The sequence below is a fragment of the Coffea arabica genome, chromosome 1c (genome assembly GCF_036785885.1).
Source record: "Coffea arabica cultivar ET-39 chromosome 1c, Coffea Arabica ET-39 HiFi, whole genome shotgun sequence".
NCBI lineage: Eukaryota > Viridiplantae > Streptophyta > Magnoliopsida > Gentianales > Rubiaceae > Coffea > Coffea arabica.
The window spans coordinates 58,079,807-58,094,751 of NC_092310.1; the positions used below are offsets into that span (position 1 = coordinate 58,079,807).

Here is a 14,945-nt window from a genome sequence, read left to right on the forward strand (position 1 = left end):
AAGTGCAAACCCTGGATATTAAGAAGTGAGATTCTGAGCAATTATCTACTATTGTAAGAATGCGAACGGGCAGGTTTTAAACGCGGGATTAAAGGTTTGTTTTGTAATGGGCAGAATTAGGACTAAATTAAAAGCAACTAATCATTACTTTTACCAAAGGGGAAAAAAAATTTGAAGGGTTGAAGGTCTGATGTGCAATTTGAAATCTACGAAAAATCAATTTGCTATTATTAGCACAGTATTACGTATGCCTACGGGTGAAGAGTCAATAATACTATCTCAGGAATTGCACCAATTCGGTCCCTAAACATTTCACTTAAACTAATTTTGTCCTTAATGAAATATTTTAATCAATTTAGTCCTTGAATTAGTTTTTACTTCCAATGTAGGACTTTTCACTATATTTTACTGAATTCCCGTGGATCAACGGGGGTATAATTGTCACATTGATTTAATCTTCTGCAATTAGCTGACAAAACAGATTAGAGATCATTATGATGAAGAGATCATTAGCTGACAAAACAGAGAAGAGAGCCTGATATCAGCTAGTGCTTGTACCCTCAGTCTTTTCCGGTTCCTTGGTTTTGCGAGGAAGAGATGGCACAAGCCATCGGAGCAAATGGGATCAATGGGTTCAAAAGAACAGTTTGAACAAGTAGGTGAATTGAGCCAGTTGCAAATAAGAGAAGTGCAGGAAAGCGAGTGGTAGCGGTACGTACAGGAAGAGGGATGCTGCAGGTGCATTCCTCCTAATTGAAAGAGCCAGTGAGGTCAATGAGTAGTTTTGTGGGCTGCTGGTAAGGGGTTCTCAAGTAAAGTGACAAAAAGTGAAGTCGAGTGGAAGGATCCTAGAGAATGGGAGCTAAAACAACTGAAGAATAAAGGTGAATGCACAGAAATGGAACGAAGGAGAAGAACTGGAGCTTGAACATAAAGAAGTGGCATTGCTTCTCTTGGGGATTGAATTCCATGGTGTGGAGTGGAATGGGGCAGAAACAAATTTGCAGTGTAGGTGGAAAGAAGGAAGTACTAGCCATTAGGTCAGGGTTATCCAACACAGCAGATGACGCAAGTTCATGTATTAGTCATGGCCTTTTTGACATGTGTGTTGTGGGAAGCATGCAGGAGAATGATGGTAGAATGGGGTTATCCAACATGTCCGGAATTTCAGGGGATGATGATTCATCCTTCAGCAAGCTTATTGCAACTGCAACTCCATGCAGAAGAATTCTACCACAACGTCTAGTCTAGTTAATTAGGCACATGCGTTGCAAAATGGAGAAAAATGACATTATCGAACCCCTTGTGGCAGCTTGCTCCTATACAGTCCATTTTTCACCCTCTCTCTTTGCCCATCAGTTTAATTGGCTGCCAACGCAGCATTCAAATGGTAAGACATTTTTTTCAATTCGATGCATAGCTAACAGTAGCCTCGCGAAGCTTTGGAATCAGATATGATAATTTGATTTGAGTGTTGGTAGTTGCACGAACTTGATGCCCCATTGAAATAGTTCTCCCTTAATGCATCCTTTTTTTTTTTTCCAAAAACATCAGTAGTGGGAATATACTCAGGCAAACCATCGCGATCAACCAAAATTTTTTCCTCAAATAAAACATCAATTCTTCATCAATGGGATCAAATTTACATCTAACAGGGACTTCAATACGGGCTCTTTTTCCTCCACTATCCACAGGCTGAAGCTGCTGATGGTTTCTCCATTTTTAGCAAGCCACGCAGTCGGCCGAATTGCTAGCAATGGCCGGGCTATTCTTTCCTTTCCCTTTCCAAGCCTCTTGAAGAACAGAAAGGTAGTAACTGTAGAATGGTAACCCAAGTAGCTGCAGGCACTGGTTGGCTCAGGAACCTTTAAATCCTTCTTCTCCAATCAGGCCGTGGGAGATACTTTAGTGTATCAGGAATCAAGACCACCCGCATGTTGTAATCTTTTACGTTGATGATTTCAATGGACTTGAGAGCTTAAAACTTTACTAACTTCTTTTCTTCATCTAGCTCCTCAATTATCTCCTTTGCAGATATCTGTTTTTCATTTTTCCTTTACATTTTTTTTTCTCCAATTTCTATGAGCCCCTCAAGGGATCTTGGTGTCTCCACTAAGGAAGCATCAGCTCCAGCCTCGATATAATGATTAGCATAATAAATCGCATCCGAGAGACCGTGTGCTACTGATGTAGCACGTGCATCTCCAAGAAGCAACCAATGCTCTTTGCAAATAGAATTGAGAAATTGTGATGAGCCTTAATGTCTTCAAACCCAGATGCGTGCCCCTTTTTGTAATCATCTCTAATATGTTTTGTCGGCTAATTGCAGAAGATTAAATCAATGTGACAATTATATCCCCGTTGGTCCACGGGAATTGAGTAAATGCAGTGAAAAGTCTTACATTGGAAGTAAAAAACTAGTTTAAGGACTAAATTGGTTAAAATATTTCATTAAGGGCGAAATTGATTTAAGTGAAAATATTTAGGGACCAAATTGGCGAAATTCCCATACTATCTCACTAAGGATTTAATTTCAAGATCTGGCCACTGCATCATAATTTTCCCAAAGCAACCTAAGCGCTACGGACTCTAGAATAACCAAGTTGGACGAGCTCAGAACCGTAGCTGAGAATCGTAATCCCGATGGAAGCAACGACGTCGAAGGCATCGACCGGCAGAAAACGTCAACGAGAGCAGGATTCTTCGCCGGAGACTGAAGCAGCCGACCAATCTGTATCACTAGGTCCGTGGAATTTTCTGGTCTGGCAAAATGCTTATTCATTAAAATACTCTATTAGTAGAGCAGTATGAAATTGAGAGAGCGAATACTGGTAATTAACCTCGGGGCATTGCGATGCTAATTACGACAAACATGAATGCATGCACTTGCAGGGGACAATCTAATTTTTAGCGACACCTTGGTAGCTCTTCGGATGATGCGTTCTCAGTTCCCTCGAATCGAAAAGGTATTTTCAATATACATTTTTGTTCCTTTAATTGATGACCTTGATTGATTATTTGTGCTAGTCGATCAGAGCTGAATCGGCATTCATAGTTTTAAGTGTTAGCTGTAGCGAGAAAGCCTGCGTTACAATTAGCATGAGCTAAACATTTAAAAGCATGCTGGAAACAGGTTTCAATTCAGCCTTTCATTTTAAGGTCACAATTATACAGCAGCGTCAAGGACAGGACACAAGTGGATAGGGAATTAGAGGTAGGTGCTGCTGCTGCTGCTGCGGCCTGCAAGCACGACGGAGGTTTGGTTTTGTCAGCCTTTCTGTGGCAGACTAATTCATTTTAACTTTGTTATTTTGCAGTCTTTGAAAAGGGAATGCATTATACGTGTTTTTAAATTAAATACTGGGCAAGACGATCATGCTGTAATGTTTGTGGATGACTACCAAAGTCAGGTTAGTTGGTTGCTTTACACCTCCCGTGCAGTGTCACTTCTTTTTTGGTTAATTTGACGAATGGTGGGTTATGTATCCGCGTTTTATCTGTAGAGGATATACTTGTCCTACAAATTTTCTTTTCTTTTTTTCTTCTTTTCGAGCTTATTCTTGATAGTAGTAGTACTTTTATGGTCTCTATATTGTACAACACAATTTTCAGGTATTCTATGTCGTATGTCTTTTAATGTGCTCAAATCCTGGAAGGCATTGTTTTATAACATGTGCTCATGAGCAAGTGAATTTTTTAGGTACTTTAGGACTGCTTTGATCATTTTGATCAACTCCAATTTTTTTCTCTAGATTGAGCGTGCTGTCAAACGACTTCAGACCAAGAGGCAAGATGATCTGACTGTTTTTGATTGGTTTAAAACACACGTCATTCCTTCCAAGCTGGATCCTAGTATTGGACATCAAGAACTTGTAAGCAATCTATTGCAGACATTGAATGTCCTAACATATTGCTTGAATGATAAGAGGTCATGGCTTACTTTTCTTCACAGATGCATGGAAACGATTTTGTGTGCAAGAGAGTATCAGAATCATGCCAGTGAGTTCTTTGATGTAAGACAGTTGAAGGATGTTACAAAAATAAGGCTTGGCAATCATTCATGTGATGTCAAACAGGGGACACTTGTTTTCTGTTTACATCTTTCCATTGATTATCTTCCTCTTTAACTGGGTTTTACTTCTTGTCTCCATAATTCGACAAACCTGATTTGTCTCAATTTAGTTTATGATGGTCATGCATTTCTTTGACAATGGGCACAAATAGTATTAGAACCTGAGTTCTAGGTACTTTTATATGGACAATTTTGTCGTGTTCTTTGACCTTCATTCACTAATTTAATGATTTGAATGTTTTACTCTTGTCCTTTTTTTTTTCCTTGATAGTTTTCACTTCTCTCATTGGTGGGAAAGGTAAAAGAGGAACACATCTCTCTTCTGATTAATGCTGGCCTTCTTGTAAGTGTACATAACTTCTTTTTTTTTCACTTTTGTTGAATTGGTACAGTTATTTGGCTTTCATTTTTTTGAGTCGATTCCAGTAGTCTAGAATTGGCTGGGAGCTCAAAATGAATTGGCACTCCTAGATTTCTGTTCTTTTCCTTATTATGTTCTGGAATAGTTTGGTCGATGTGTGCAGACACTACTATTAGTAGTTGTAATTGTAGTACAATGTAGCTTAGAAATGTATGTAATGGGCTGCCTGAGGGCTTTAGTTGATTGAAGGCCATTGTGTTTTTAAAGCACTTTTATCAGGAGAAAATTGGATTTTGTTGTTTGTGGATTTATATGGGTTAAAATTGAATCATTATGGTTGGCATGCATGGGAAAGTGATTATTACTATTACCATTTTTTTTGGTTTGCTAGTTGAATGTGCTTCTTTTTCTATTTTCGCACTCCAGTTGGTCCTCATTCCTATATGTAATATGGATTTTTTTCCTGATGTGGCGGTATTTTTTTCAGACTCGGCAACTTATTGATCCCAACATGTACTGGTTTGCAATTCCAAATATTGGTTCGGTACTTAAGGGCCTGTCTCAGGTTAGAATTAAGATGCTGTTATTCCTAGTATTTTTCAATTTTAGAAGTCTTTTCTTCAACTCCCATAAAATCCCTCATCAACACATATGCAGATTTAGTGGCTGACTCCATACCACTAGTACAGAAGTGGTGGTATCCATCAGTTTATTTACCCATAGTTTAGTTTGTCATGATGCCTGCAATGAGTTCTTAGTCTTTAGTTTCTTAATGCTCAAAATCTTATAAGATTCCCAGCATTGTTACATTGAAAATTTTTTTTGGTATCTTGTAAGATAAGGTGCATTTTATACTGGGATTCTGTAATTTTTTTAAGGAAACTTGGTCATGTGACCATTTGTCTTGCTCATGGAGCTGCTTTTAGAATCTTGATAGTTGATACCCCCCCCCCCCAAAAAACAAAACAAATATTGCTCCATTAATCATTTAATGGGTTGACTGGATAAAATGTATTGGTAATTTCTTCTCTTCTAAAAAGAGATTCTCTCACTCTCTCTCTCTCTCTCTCTCTCTCTGTCTGGTTGGGGGGGGGGTGGGTGGGTTTGCAGTGGTGGTGGGGAGGGGACAGGGGACTGAAAGAAGATGGGGAAGAAAAGCTGTGTTACATGTTATAAGCCCATAACTCCCATACATAGAGAGTGTGGTAGAAGAAAGCAGCTTTTCAAGATGCATCTTAGAATTTTTTAGCATTTGTCGGTGTTAATTATCTTGCATTGATTAGATCTTTTGTCTTAGGGAAGAAAAGAGCTTCTCTCTTTTCTGAACCGCAGGAAGTACAAGGAGATGATGTTGGCTCTTTTGGAGAAGAAACGCCTGCATCATTCTCTACTGGATATGAGATTTCATCTTAGAGATCTAATTGGTTCAGGTCACCTCAAAACCATTCAGACACCCAGTGGTTTGGTTGTTCGAATTGCTAAGGATTAAAAGCAGGTAACATAACTAATCCATGTGATCATCTCCCAAAAATATCTTATCGTCACTTTGATGCATGTCAAAGTTGACCTGAAAAACTTGCCATATGTGTGTTTTGTGGACACATGTACATGTATACATAAAATTTATTGGAAGAGAATTTTTGCAAGTTTTTTTGACATGTCAAAGTTGACCTGAAAAACTTGCCCTGTATGTGTTTTATGGGCACACGTACATATATACATAACATTTACTAGAAGAGGATTTATGCAATCTTTTTTTACTGCCTTTTGTTAGGTAAGATAACTAATCCATGTGATCGTCTCCCAAAAATATCTTATTGTCATTTTGATGATTGTCAAAGTTGACCAGAAAAACTTTCCGTGTGTGTGTTTTGTGGATACATGTACATATATACATAACATTTATTGGAAACGGGTTTATGCAAGGTTTTTTCACCGCCTTTTGTTAAGTAAGATAACTAATCCATATGATCATCTCCCAAAAATATCTTATCATCACTTTGATGCATGTCAAAGTTGACCTGAAAAACTTTCCGTATGTGTGTTTTGTGGACACATGTACATATATACATAACATTTATCAGAAGAGGATTCATGCAAGTTTTCTTACTGCCTTTTGTTAGGGATGGCTTTTCAGAGAAGCTTCACCATGCTATAGGGGTTGTCATGGTGCACAACAGTTTGACCCTATATGGATTTTAATTTGAAGAGGTTTTGTGCAGGTTTGTACTGACTTTTGTTAGGGATGACTCTTCAGAGAAACTTCACAATACCATAGGAGTTTTCATGGTGCTAAACAGTTTGCAAAGGTCAACCTCTCTTTCCTGTTAAAGTTGGTGGTCATACTCAATTACTTAGTGGAAAGTTGGATCCTGATTATCATGGTGGCAGTGAAATTTGTGTGCCCAGAGACCTACCAAAATTAAATTAGACATACTGGCATAGATTCATTGACGACAATAATACTTGCATTCTGGAGATTGTTTGGGAGTGATTGTTGGGGGTGGTAAATAAGATACAGTTCCTTTTTTTTTTGGTTTTTTGTTTTGCTGGTGCATGTGTCTATTTAAATGCCTAAGAATTCCTTGAGAAGACTTTCATTATGGGGGAGGAGTTGACATTATGGTTTAAGTTTTGAATCATCTAATAATGTCATTATATTATAGGGTATGTTATGAAAAACTTTTATGGCTGGTTATCTTTAAATAACTGATTATCTTTGGGTTCTGGACATGAAATTTCATTTTCTAGATTATTTTGAGTAGTTCTGACAGTTGCATGGTAGATGTTCATTTTGAAGGGCCTCTGTTGGCATAGGCAATGCTTTGACATCCCTTTGCCTGTATGTTCTGGCATTGTAACGTAGTTTGTTCAGGGCTCATAAAGAAGGTTCTGAACCATCTAGAACCATCTAGAGTACTGCACTATAAATTATTGTTGTCTAATTATGAACAGTACTGTATTAGCTAAACCCTGAGTCATTGAGTTGGATGGAGACCTAAACCCTGTAGTCTTTCTTTTCTATGAGCTAATATTTATTACCTAATAATTATTTAAAGGCAAAGATTAAATCAAACAGAGTGGATCTGAATTTTTAGCTTAAATGTAATGCTCCATATTAGCATGCTTGTCATACGAATGCTGATGGCTGACAATTGTACTGTTTGCATTTGTTCAAGTTGAACCTGTGTGTGCAACAAATCTCTCTATAATTCATGGAACTTTAATGGGCTGTACTGATGATTTTGAAGATTTAAGGTAGATTGCATAGTTTATATCTGCATATATATATATATATATACAGCCAAATAGATTGGGATCTTGATGGTGCAATCCATCCACACAAAAATTCTTTTAATTGTGGGCCTAGCATGGCTTGCCTTTTGCTATGCTTTTGTTGTTTCGTCCTTCTTGTCCTCCTCCCCCATTTCTTGTTTTTTTTTTTATCAATTGTTCTGTAGGTTTGTTAGTTCCCTTTTTCAAAGACATAAAGCATTTCAATCAATTTGAATGGTGTAACCGGATTATGCCTGGTGAATTTTCCTAGCTTATGTTCGTGGATGCAAATTGGGCTTTAATTTAGTTTAGATTTTCCCAATTTAGGTTCGTGGATGCGAGTTGTGCTTTGATTAATGCATGCTCAAGTTGGGTCCTTTGATATCCCCTGCTCCCATACATATGGTTAGATTTTCTTCAAACATATTTAACCTTTTTTAGGGCTAGATGTAGGGAGCGGATGGGTGGAAGTCCGTGCAATTTTATACATGGTGGTGATGTTTCACATCAGGACATGGGGAACCAAAACTTGCTCCAAAATAAAAGATGATAGGAAATGCAGACCCATGTTTGGTTTGAAGCAGTCGTTGGGGGGAGACGGAGAGAAGCAGATAAACAACAGTACAACATAGTACATAGGATCCTGCCCTGTTTCGAAATACTACTATTTGATTCGTTCAAGGGCTGGGACATGAGATCACCTCAGGGGATATTCAATCATCTGCAGTAGGAATATGCTGGGCTTTGCCTGCCCGGTATAGCCCTCCCTGCTTGTGCCTATCATCTTTCGAGTGATGCCACATAAAGTAATTCTGCAAAATTTTGAGGCCCATTTGGGGATGACGCGAGATACGTCAGCATCCAGTAGGGAATCCCGCGGCTTTGCTTCCGTGTCTCTGCTCACGTGTTTGTCTGTTGATTGTGTCTGAGAATGATTTGTTAATTGCCACAAGAAAAGCTTGGTATTATTTTACAACAGACTTTCTTACTTTAGATGTCGATGATTCTGCACACCATTATTTATATATATAAATTTTGGCAAATGCTAATGGTCTCACTCTCTCTCTTTTCCAATTGTAGCCGATATCTTCTCCTTTTAATCCCCGTTCCAGACTTCATTTAGCGTGAACATTCATGAGACCTTAGTAGTTAATTATTATTATTTTTTTGAATAAAAAAGCGATGCATCTACAGCAACTGTGGCTAGGGAGATAAACCCTAACTTCTTGTGGACTTCAAAAGCGTGCAATATTATAGTGTAAGGCTTTATGAGGACCTTGGAATTTATAATTTTAGTAGTTTTGTCCTAATCGAATTAGGTGATTACGATAATACGACGAAGAGTAAGCCTTTCTTGCTAGGCGTCTACTTGCGTACTTTTTGTGTCTTGGTAGAAAGAGATACAGCGGAGGTGTCTCTATTCTGTATATTGCTGATGCTGTTCAAGTCACCCATGGTAACTTAATCAGCAGATATCCTCCATCTAGGAGTTGAAGGATATAAAGGCTATTTCTTAGGCTGCTGAGGAAGAAAGGCGTGACGCCGCCCATGGTTTTTCTTGCACCACACACTAAAGTGACGCTCCCCGGATAATGCCTAATTTTATGGGAAAAGAATCAAGAAAATGCTCGTTAGTGTGCGTGTTGTGTGTGTGTGTGTGTGTGTGTATTTTTTTTCTGAGGGTCCCAAAATCCTCTCCCGCCTGTTCTGGGAGGTTGATAGCGTAAAAATGCCAAGCCCAGCCGCTAAAGCTCCATTTATGGAGGTGGTCCTCGCAATCATTCGCCATAATTGCTTCTCTGATTGAGGGAGGGCCTTGTTGAACAGCATTAATTTTCGATGCCGTTGTGCCATCTGGAAAAACAAGACGACTCCAGTTTTTAACATGGCAAAGATTGTGGGACTCAATTAAGCTTCGTCTGAGGTGACCAGTGGCAAAGAGTCACCATCTGAACGTGAACCCATTGAAATTGCAAAGCCATCCTTGTCTGCAAGGGGAAACCAGAGAAGAATGGATGACCATGCTCGTTCCCTTTTCCACGGGCGAAAGAAATCAATAAGAGGTTTCATGGGACTTTGCAAAGAAAGAAGTATCGAACAACTGAACTGAACCGTAAGGAGGATGGTCCAAAATAGCAATAAAAATCATATGCCCTGTTTTCTATAATGGCTAGAGGGACCAAAAAAAAAAAAAAAAAAAAAAAAAAAACAGTAGCGTCCGTGGATTAGTTTTTTTGGTTAAACGAGAGGGGTGGATGATGGTGGAATGGATCCAAATCGAGCAATCCATTCCCGAGAGAAATCCAATCACAATAATTGGCGGATCACGGGATAAAAACAGGACAGACTGCGCTGCTGCACAAACGCAAGGTCAATGCGTTCTCTTTAGTTCTTGCAGTGAGATTGCAGTGCAGGACAACGTGTTGTGTCTTCCATGGAATATTACTGCGTCTTTTTTAAATAATAATTAAATTGGCAGCAGGGAGATAATTTGGTGTGTTTATGTGGTTGTTAATACGTAAGCGACAGAGTCTCTCAAGACAAAGGGACAGGTAAATGATAGAAAGATTTATTGATGAATGTTTGTCCCATATCTCCATGGCAGACATGTCAAGAATTGTAAAAAAAAAAAAAAAAAAAAAAAAATTCTTTTGGAAAAGAAAAACTATATACCTAATGTATTGCAAATAGTACGTCGTTTGGTTATTTAGTAATGGGCGGGGGGTTGGGGATGATGGTTAAAGCATATATTTGTCTCCCAGAACGTCATCTCGGCTCTTGTAGCTGAAGCGTCGTTTTCACTGGAACAGTAGTGGCGGAATTCCAGAGTCGATATATGCTGGTGAACGTTGGAGGTGACGCGTAGCTAATTGCGGCTGGCCTGAAACTTGAAGATCACGGTTTTTATTCGATGTAAGCCCCCATCTAATCCAGACGTACGGTGCTATTATTATTGATTGGAGCAGCTCCAATGCAATGCGTGGATTGAAAAAATTCGTCACTGTTCGTTCCCAATACCATAATTAATCAGCTTGGCTAATTACACTGGTCCATCGATGCGAGCTAGCTAGCCAGGCTTTCCCAAAACAAACACATTTTACATCCACACACGCTCGCTGACTGCTAATGACTGATCTGATAAAACAAGACATGTTGGACAATCATACTGAGATCTAGAATCTGGGGGCCTGAGCCTGAGGGGGGCTGCAGAAAATTTATTAATAATAATAAATTTTTTAAAAAAAAAGAAAAACACCGAAAAGAATGGAACAGGAGGTAGGTCAAGAGGAGCTTTCAGTTGTATAGTAGATCGCGAGGGTGGTGATCGGGTTCAGAAATGAGAAAAGTTGGAAAAGTTTTTCGAGTGCATCCCGATTCCCATTAATTTCCTGATTACCGAGTAATAATGCATGAAGCAATCTGATCCACGTAATTCTCAGGCTAGTATAAAGCCAATTAATATCGAGTGCTTTGACGTAGTGATACCGTGTGGGTCATCCATCATCAGAGAAACGAACATACCACCAAGTGCTAGCTGTGCCCTGTGTGATCCATATACAGCGGTCCATGGGTGCCCCAATGGCCGGCCTGCATCTTCCATGATATCTATCTCTGCGTGTCTCTCTGTGTGTGTGTGCGTGCTTGTTGATGATGTTGGGAGCACATTGTGAATGCGTGACCCCAGACTTTTTTCATACGCATAATTGGATGGATCGAGGGTTGGTAACGTACGGAAGAGTCTTGAATAGTTTCCAGAGACATGAGCTGGCAGGCCAGGAACAAGGGTGGAAGGAATAAAATGGATACATCAATCCGCGTGTCAGTCGCATCCTTGTTGTAACACACATGATTTTCCAGTTTTTTTCAACGTTTCTTTATCAGTTCCTATAGCAATGTCAGTCACGCGAAAGTTCTTGCACAATTTGATTCTTACTGCAATACGCTTGCATCTACATGTCTCATCCTAAAGCAAACTTTTAATCTGCACGGTCAATCTGCTTCTCGGGGAAGTTTAGTTGCTCCATAGAAATAGAATGATGGTTGGGATTTGGATCCCCCGTTTTCATGACTAATTCTTACCTGTTCTTTTGATCATTGTCTAGTAGGATTCTTACATCTTTTGAGTAACATCATAGGTCATAAAGAAGATGCTTGTGGTTGTGTATAACAACGCAATTTTCCGAGTTCTCAAGCCATCGGCAGAATCTTTCGATGTAATACTTTACTTCCTTCTTCAACTTGAAAACGACCTTCGACATTTAATATTCGTAACTAATCTTTCTGGCCATTGGATGTACTCAGACAATTATTTGTGTTTGGATATGAGGATTATTTGACATAGTTTTTAGGATGACAGCACGCTGTGATGTTTATGAGCTAAAAAAAAAAAAAAAAAAAGTGATTGAAAACGTATTTATTATGATACGAGCAAATAATTTTTTTATACATAATTAACAAGGGATTCGGATATAATTGAAATACATGCAACGCCTATATTTCTTTCTTGATCTATAGAACACACAACAGTAATAAAGGATGTTCTGGGATTTGATGGTTTGTGGGTAATCTTTATCCAAGGAAAGCATTAATTAATTAATTAAGAACATTTCCCCCGTGAACGCGTTATGTCAATGTAGATATATATATATATATATATATGTATATATGTCCTTTGAGTCTCGAGGCTGCTCGCTCAGGACTCGGTAGGAACCTTTATAATCAATCATTTCATAGTCAATCAAAGAGCAAAATAACGAAAAATGGAACATATAAACAGTGATAATTCAGTTCAACTGGACAGAAAAAAAAAAAAAAAAGAAAGAGTTCAATTTGCCATGATTCAGGTGCATGCATACGAGAATGACTAAGCTCAGGAAATGAAACATACATGGGGACTTTGGTACAGCCCGCGTTGCTTTCCCCTGTATGAGCGTCAATATGCATACATGATTGGCGAATGATGTTCCGAAATAATTCTAAAGAAGTTAAGAATGATTTGATAGCCAGATTGCCGTATCCAGTTATTTCATAATACCTATAATTAATTATTAGGTAGGGATTCTTTTTTATTCCTTTAATCCACAGGAAAATGTGTCTGCATTATAACAACTTAATATTGGATTAGGAGACGATCTTTTCAACACTACGTGGATTGTTATTCCTCAAGTATCTTGACATGTGATTTTAGAAACCTTCGTCATTTTAAGAGAGAGAGAGAGAGAGAGAGAGAATAAATATGCAATAGGTGTACGTAGTAGGATATTCTTTTATATATATATATATAATGTAGTAGGATGTTCATTAAAGATTTACTCAGCTATACTCATAGTTGTTCAGAAATTCAAAGGCTACATGATCGAGGGTTTGACATAGCAGTCAAGAAATGGGTTTAAAGTGAGACAGTAGTGAAGGAGGAGCTTCTTCTCCATGGCTGCATCCGTTCCTTTCGCCGTGGAAACTGTCCCGTTTGTCTTCATTTTGATCGTATCCCACTATTAAAAATGAGCAGCTGATTCTTGCAAATGAAACTGTTTTTGGGTCTTTGATTGGGGCGGCGATCAGCACTTGTAGAGCCCCGTCTGGAAACTCGGTTTCAAAGGAAAGGAAAAACATGCATTCTTTAATTTGTTGTAGTGAATTTTTAGGAAAAGAAGAACGAAACTCACTATAAGCAAGAATTAATTAGCAACGAATACTTGGCGTAGTTTCAGAAATCCATTAGCTGAAAAACACACACTTTAACCTTCACATTTTGGTTTTAAAAAACAAACATGTTAATACGGATCCGAACGGGATCACATACACTCGAGGTTACGATTCCATTACCAAACATGTTAATACGGACGTTCGGCGGGGAATAGAAAGAAAAAAGAAAAATATAGATGTATAACACATGTAGATGTAGGTTACGAGTACCCTGTGATTTTACTAGGGTTAAATCATTTTTGAGGATGACACTTGCCAATTTATATACATTTAGAAAAATTTTACAATCCCTTCTGAATCTCATAATCTCCAACTAAATTCATCGTACGTTGGATGATGAGATAAATTACTTATGATTTTGATCCTTAGATGTAACAATTTTAATAATTTTAAAATATAGAAAGATATCATTCTTGAGAGACGCAAGATTAAGGGCATGATTCCTAAAGAACCATAAAATTCTTGTTTAATTTAACGGGTTCATGAGCATGAGTGTCATTTTAAAGCATAGTATGACATCAAACTTAACTCTAAATAGGGATGGCAATTGGGGCTGATACTCGTGGGGGTTAATGGGGCGGGGAAAGGGGGAATTTTTCCCCCAGTTAAAAAACAGGACGGGAGGTGGGGGAATACCCCGTCAGCAATTATATGTATATAATTATATATAAAAATATATTTCATTTAATTAGTTACAAACTTATAATAATGATATTATTAGTTATAAGTATTATATAATGTACATTAGTATCTGTAATATAATTGATATTATTAACTAAAGTAATAATTATACATGTCCGCTAATAGAAATTATTAATTAATTATACTAAATTTACGAATACATTTATTCTAAATTCCTAATTACACTTAACACACTAAAACTTTTTTTCCTCTAAAAAAATACAATAATGACTTAGTGATTGTATTTGTTTCAAAAGTGAAAACTTGATTACTTTAATTGTATGTGTCTCGCATGTTAGATTGTACTCAAATAACTTGTATTTGATTATTTTTATGGGTTTCGATTATGAAATTATAATGAATAATGATTTGGTGATATGTTGGTATTTAAATACTTGATTCTTTGCTAAAATTTGACTATAATAAAATTATATGATAAATTTTTATTAACTCCACGAGTGCCCCTGCTGGGGAAGCGAGGTGGGGCCGGGGACCCCTACCCCCGCCCCGTTTCATTCCTAACTCTAAAGGCGTAACAGAAGGCCAAAGGCACCGGGGTGAGAAAAAGAAGACCGCATTTAGCCATCAAATTAGAAGACATAATTTGTGATGGATTTTCCCAAAAGTAAAAGCGGCTAATCTTTTCTCGTCATCATATAATCATCGTCACGGAAAAGTATGCAGATTTGTGACAGAAAATTGGGTGCTACAACATAATTACAAGATAAATGGAAAACTTAAAGATGGGTACGTGCCATGGTGTAAAGATTGATGCTGGATTAAAAGCAAGGGATCAGATAAGTCGTGATTGAGAATCCAGAAAGGAAACAACTTTTTTTTTTTTTTTTT

At 37.9% G+C, this 14,945-nt stretch overlaps 1 protein-coding gene across 15 annotated transcripts; it reads left to right on the forward strand.

Annotated features, from left to right (window-relative positions):
- The first annotated feature begins 2,559 nt into the window (after positions 1-2,559).
- On the forward strand, positions 2,560-8,752 carry LOC113714942 (uncharacterized). Of its 15 annotated transcripts, none has more exons than XR_011841593.1 (10): positions 2,560-2,743; positions 2,893-2,966; positions 3,134-3,214; positions 3,318-3,410; positions 3,753-3,872; positions 4,344-4,415; positions 4,921-4,998; positions 5,731-5,928; positions 6,557-6,742; positions 8,151-8,752. XR_011841593.1 is itself a non-coding variant. In XM_027239099.2 (9 exons), the coding sequence occupies exons 1-8, from the start codon at positions 2,644-2,646 to the stop codon at positions 5,920-5,922; spliced, it is 810 nt and encodes a 269-aa protein (XP_027094900.1). In that variant the 5' UTR covers positions 2,560-2,643; the 3' UTR covers positions 5,923-5,928; positions 6,557-8,752. The 15 variants fall into 15 exon arrangements, 5 of the variants coding, with proteins under 5 accessions (XP_027094900.1, XP_027094894.1, XP_071938450.1 ...); XR_011841595.1 differs by having other exon boundaries at positions 8,157-8,752; XR_011841594.1 differs by having other exon boundaries at positions 8,163-8,752.
- The last annotated feature ends 6,193 nt before the right edge of the window (positions 8,753-14,945 follow it).

Bases quoted from the DNA above. Each gene is read 5' to 3' on its own strand.
- LOC113714942 (XM_027239099.2), top strand. From the start codon at position 2,644: ATGGAAGCAACGACGTCGAAGGCATCGACCGGCAGAAAACGTCAACGA. The intron at 2,744-2,892 runs GTCCGTGGAATT...ATGCACTTGCAG, and splicing joins CGACCAATCTGTATCACTAG to GGGACAATCTAATTTTTAGC. The intron at 3,215-3,317 runs GTAGGTGCTGCT...GTTATTTTGCAG, and splicing joins AAGTGGATAGGGAATTAGAG to TCTTTGAAAAGGGAATGCAT.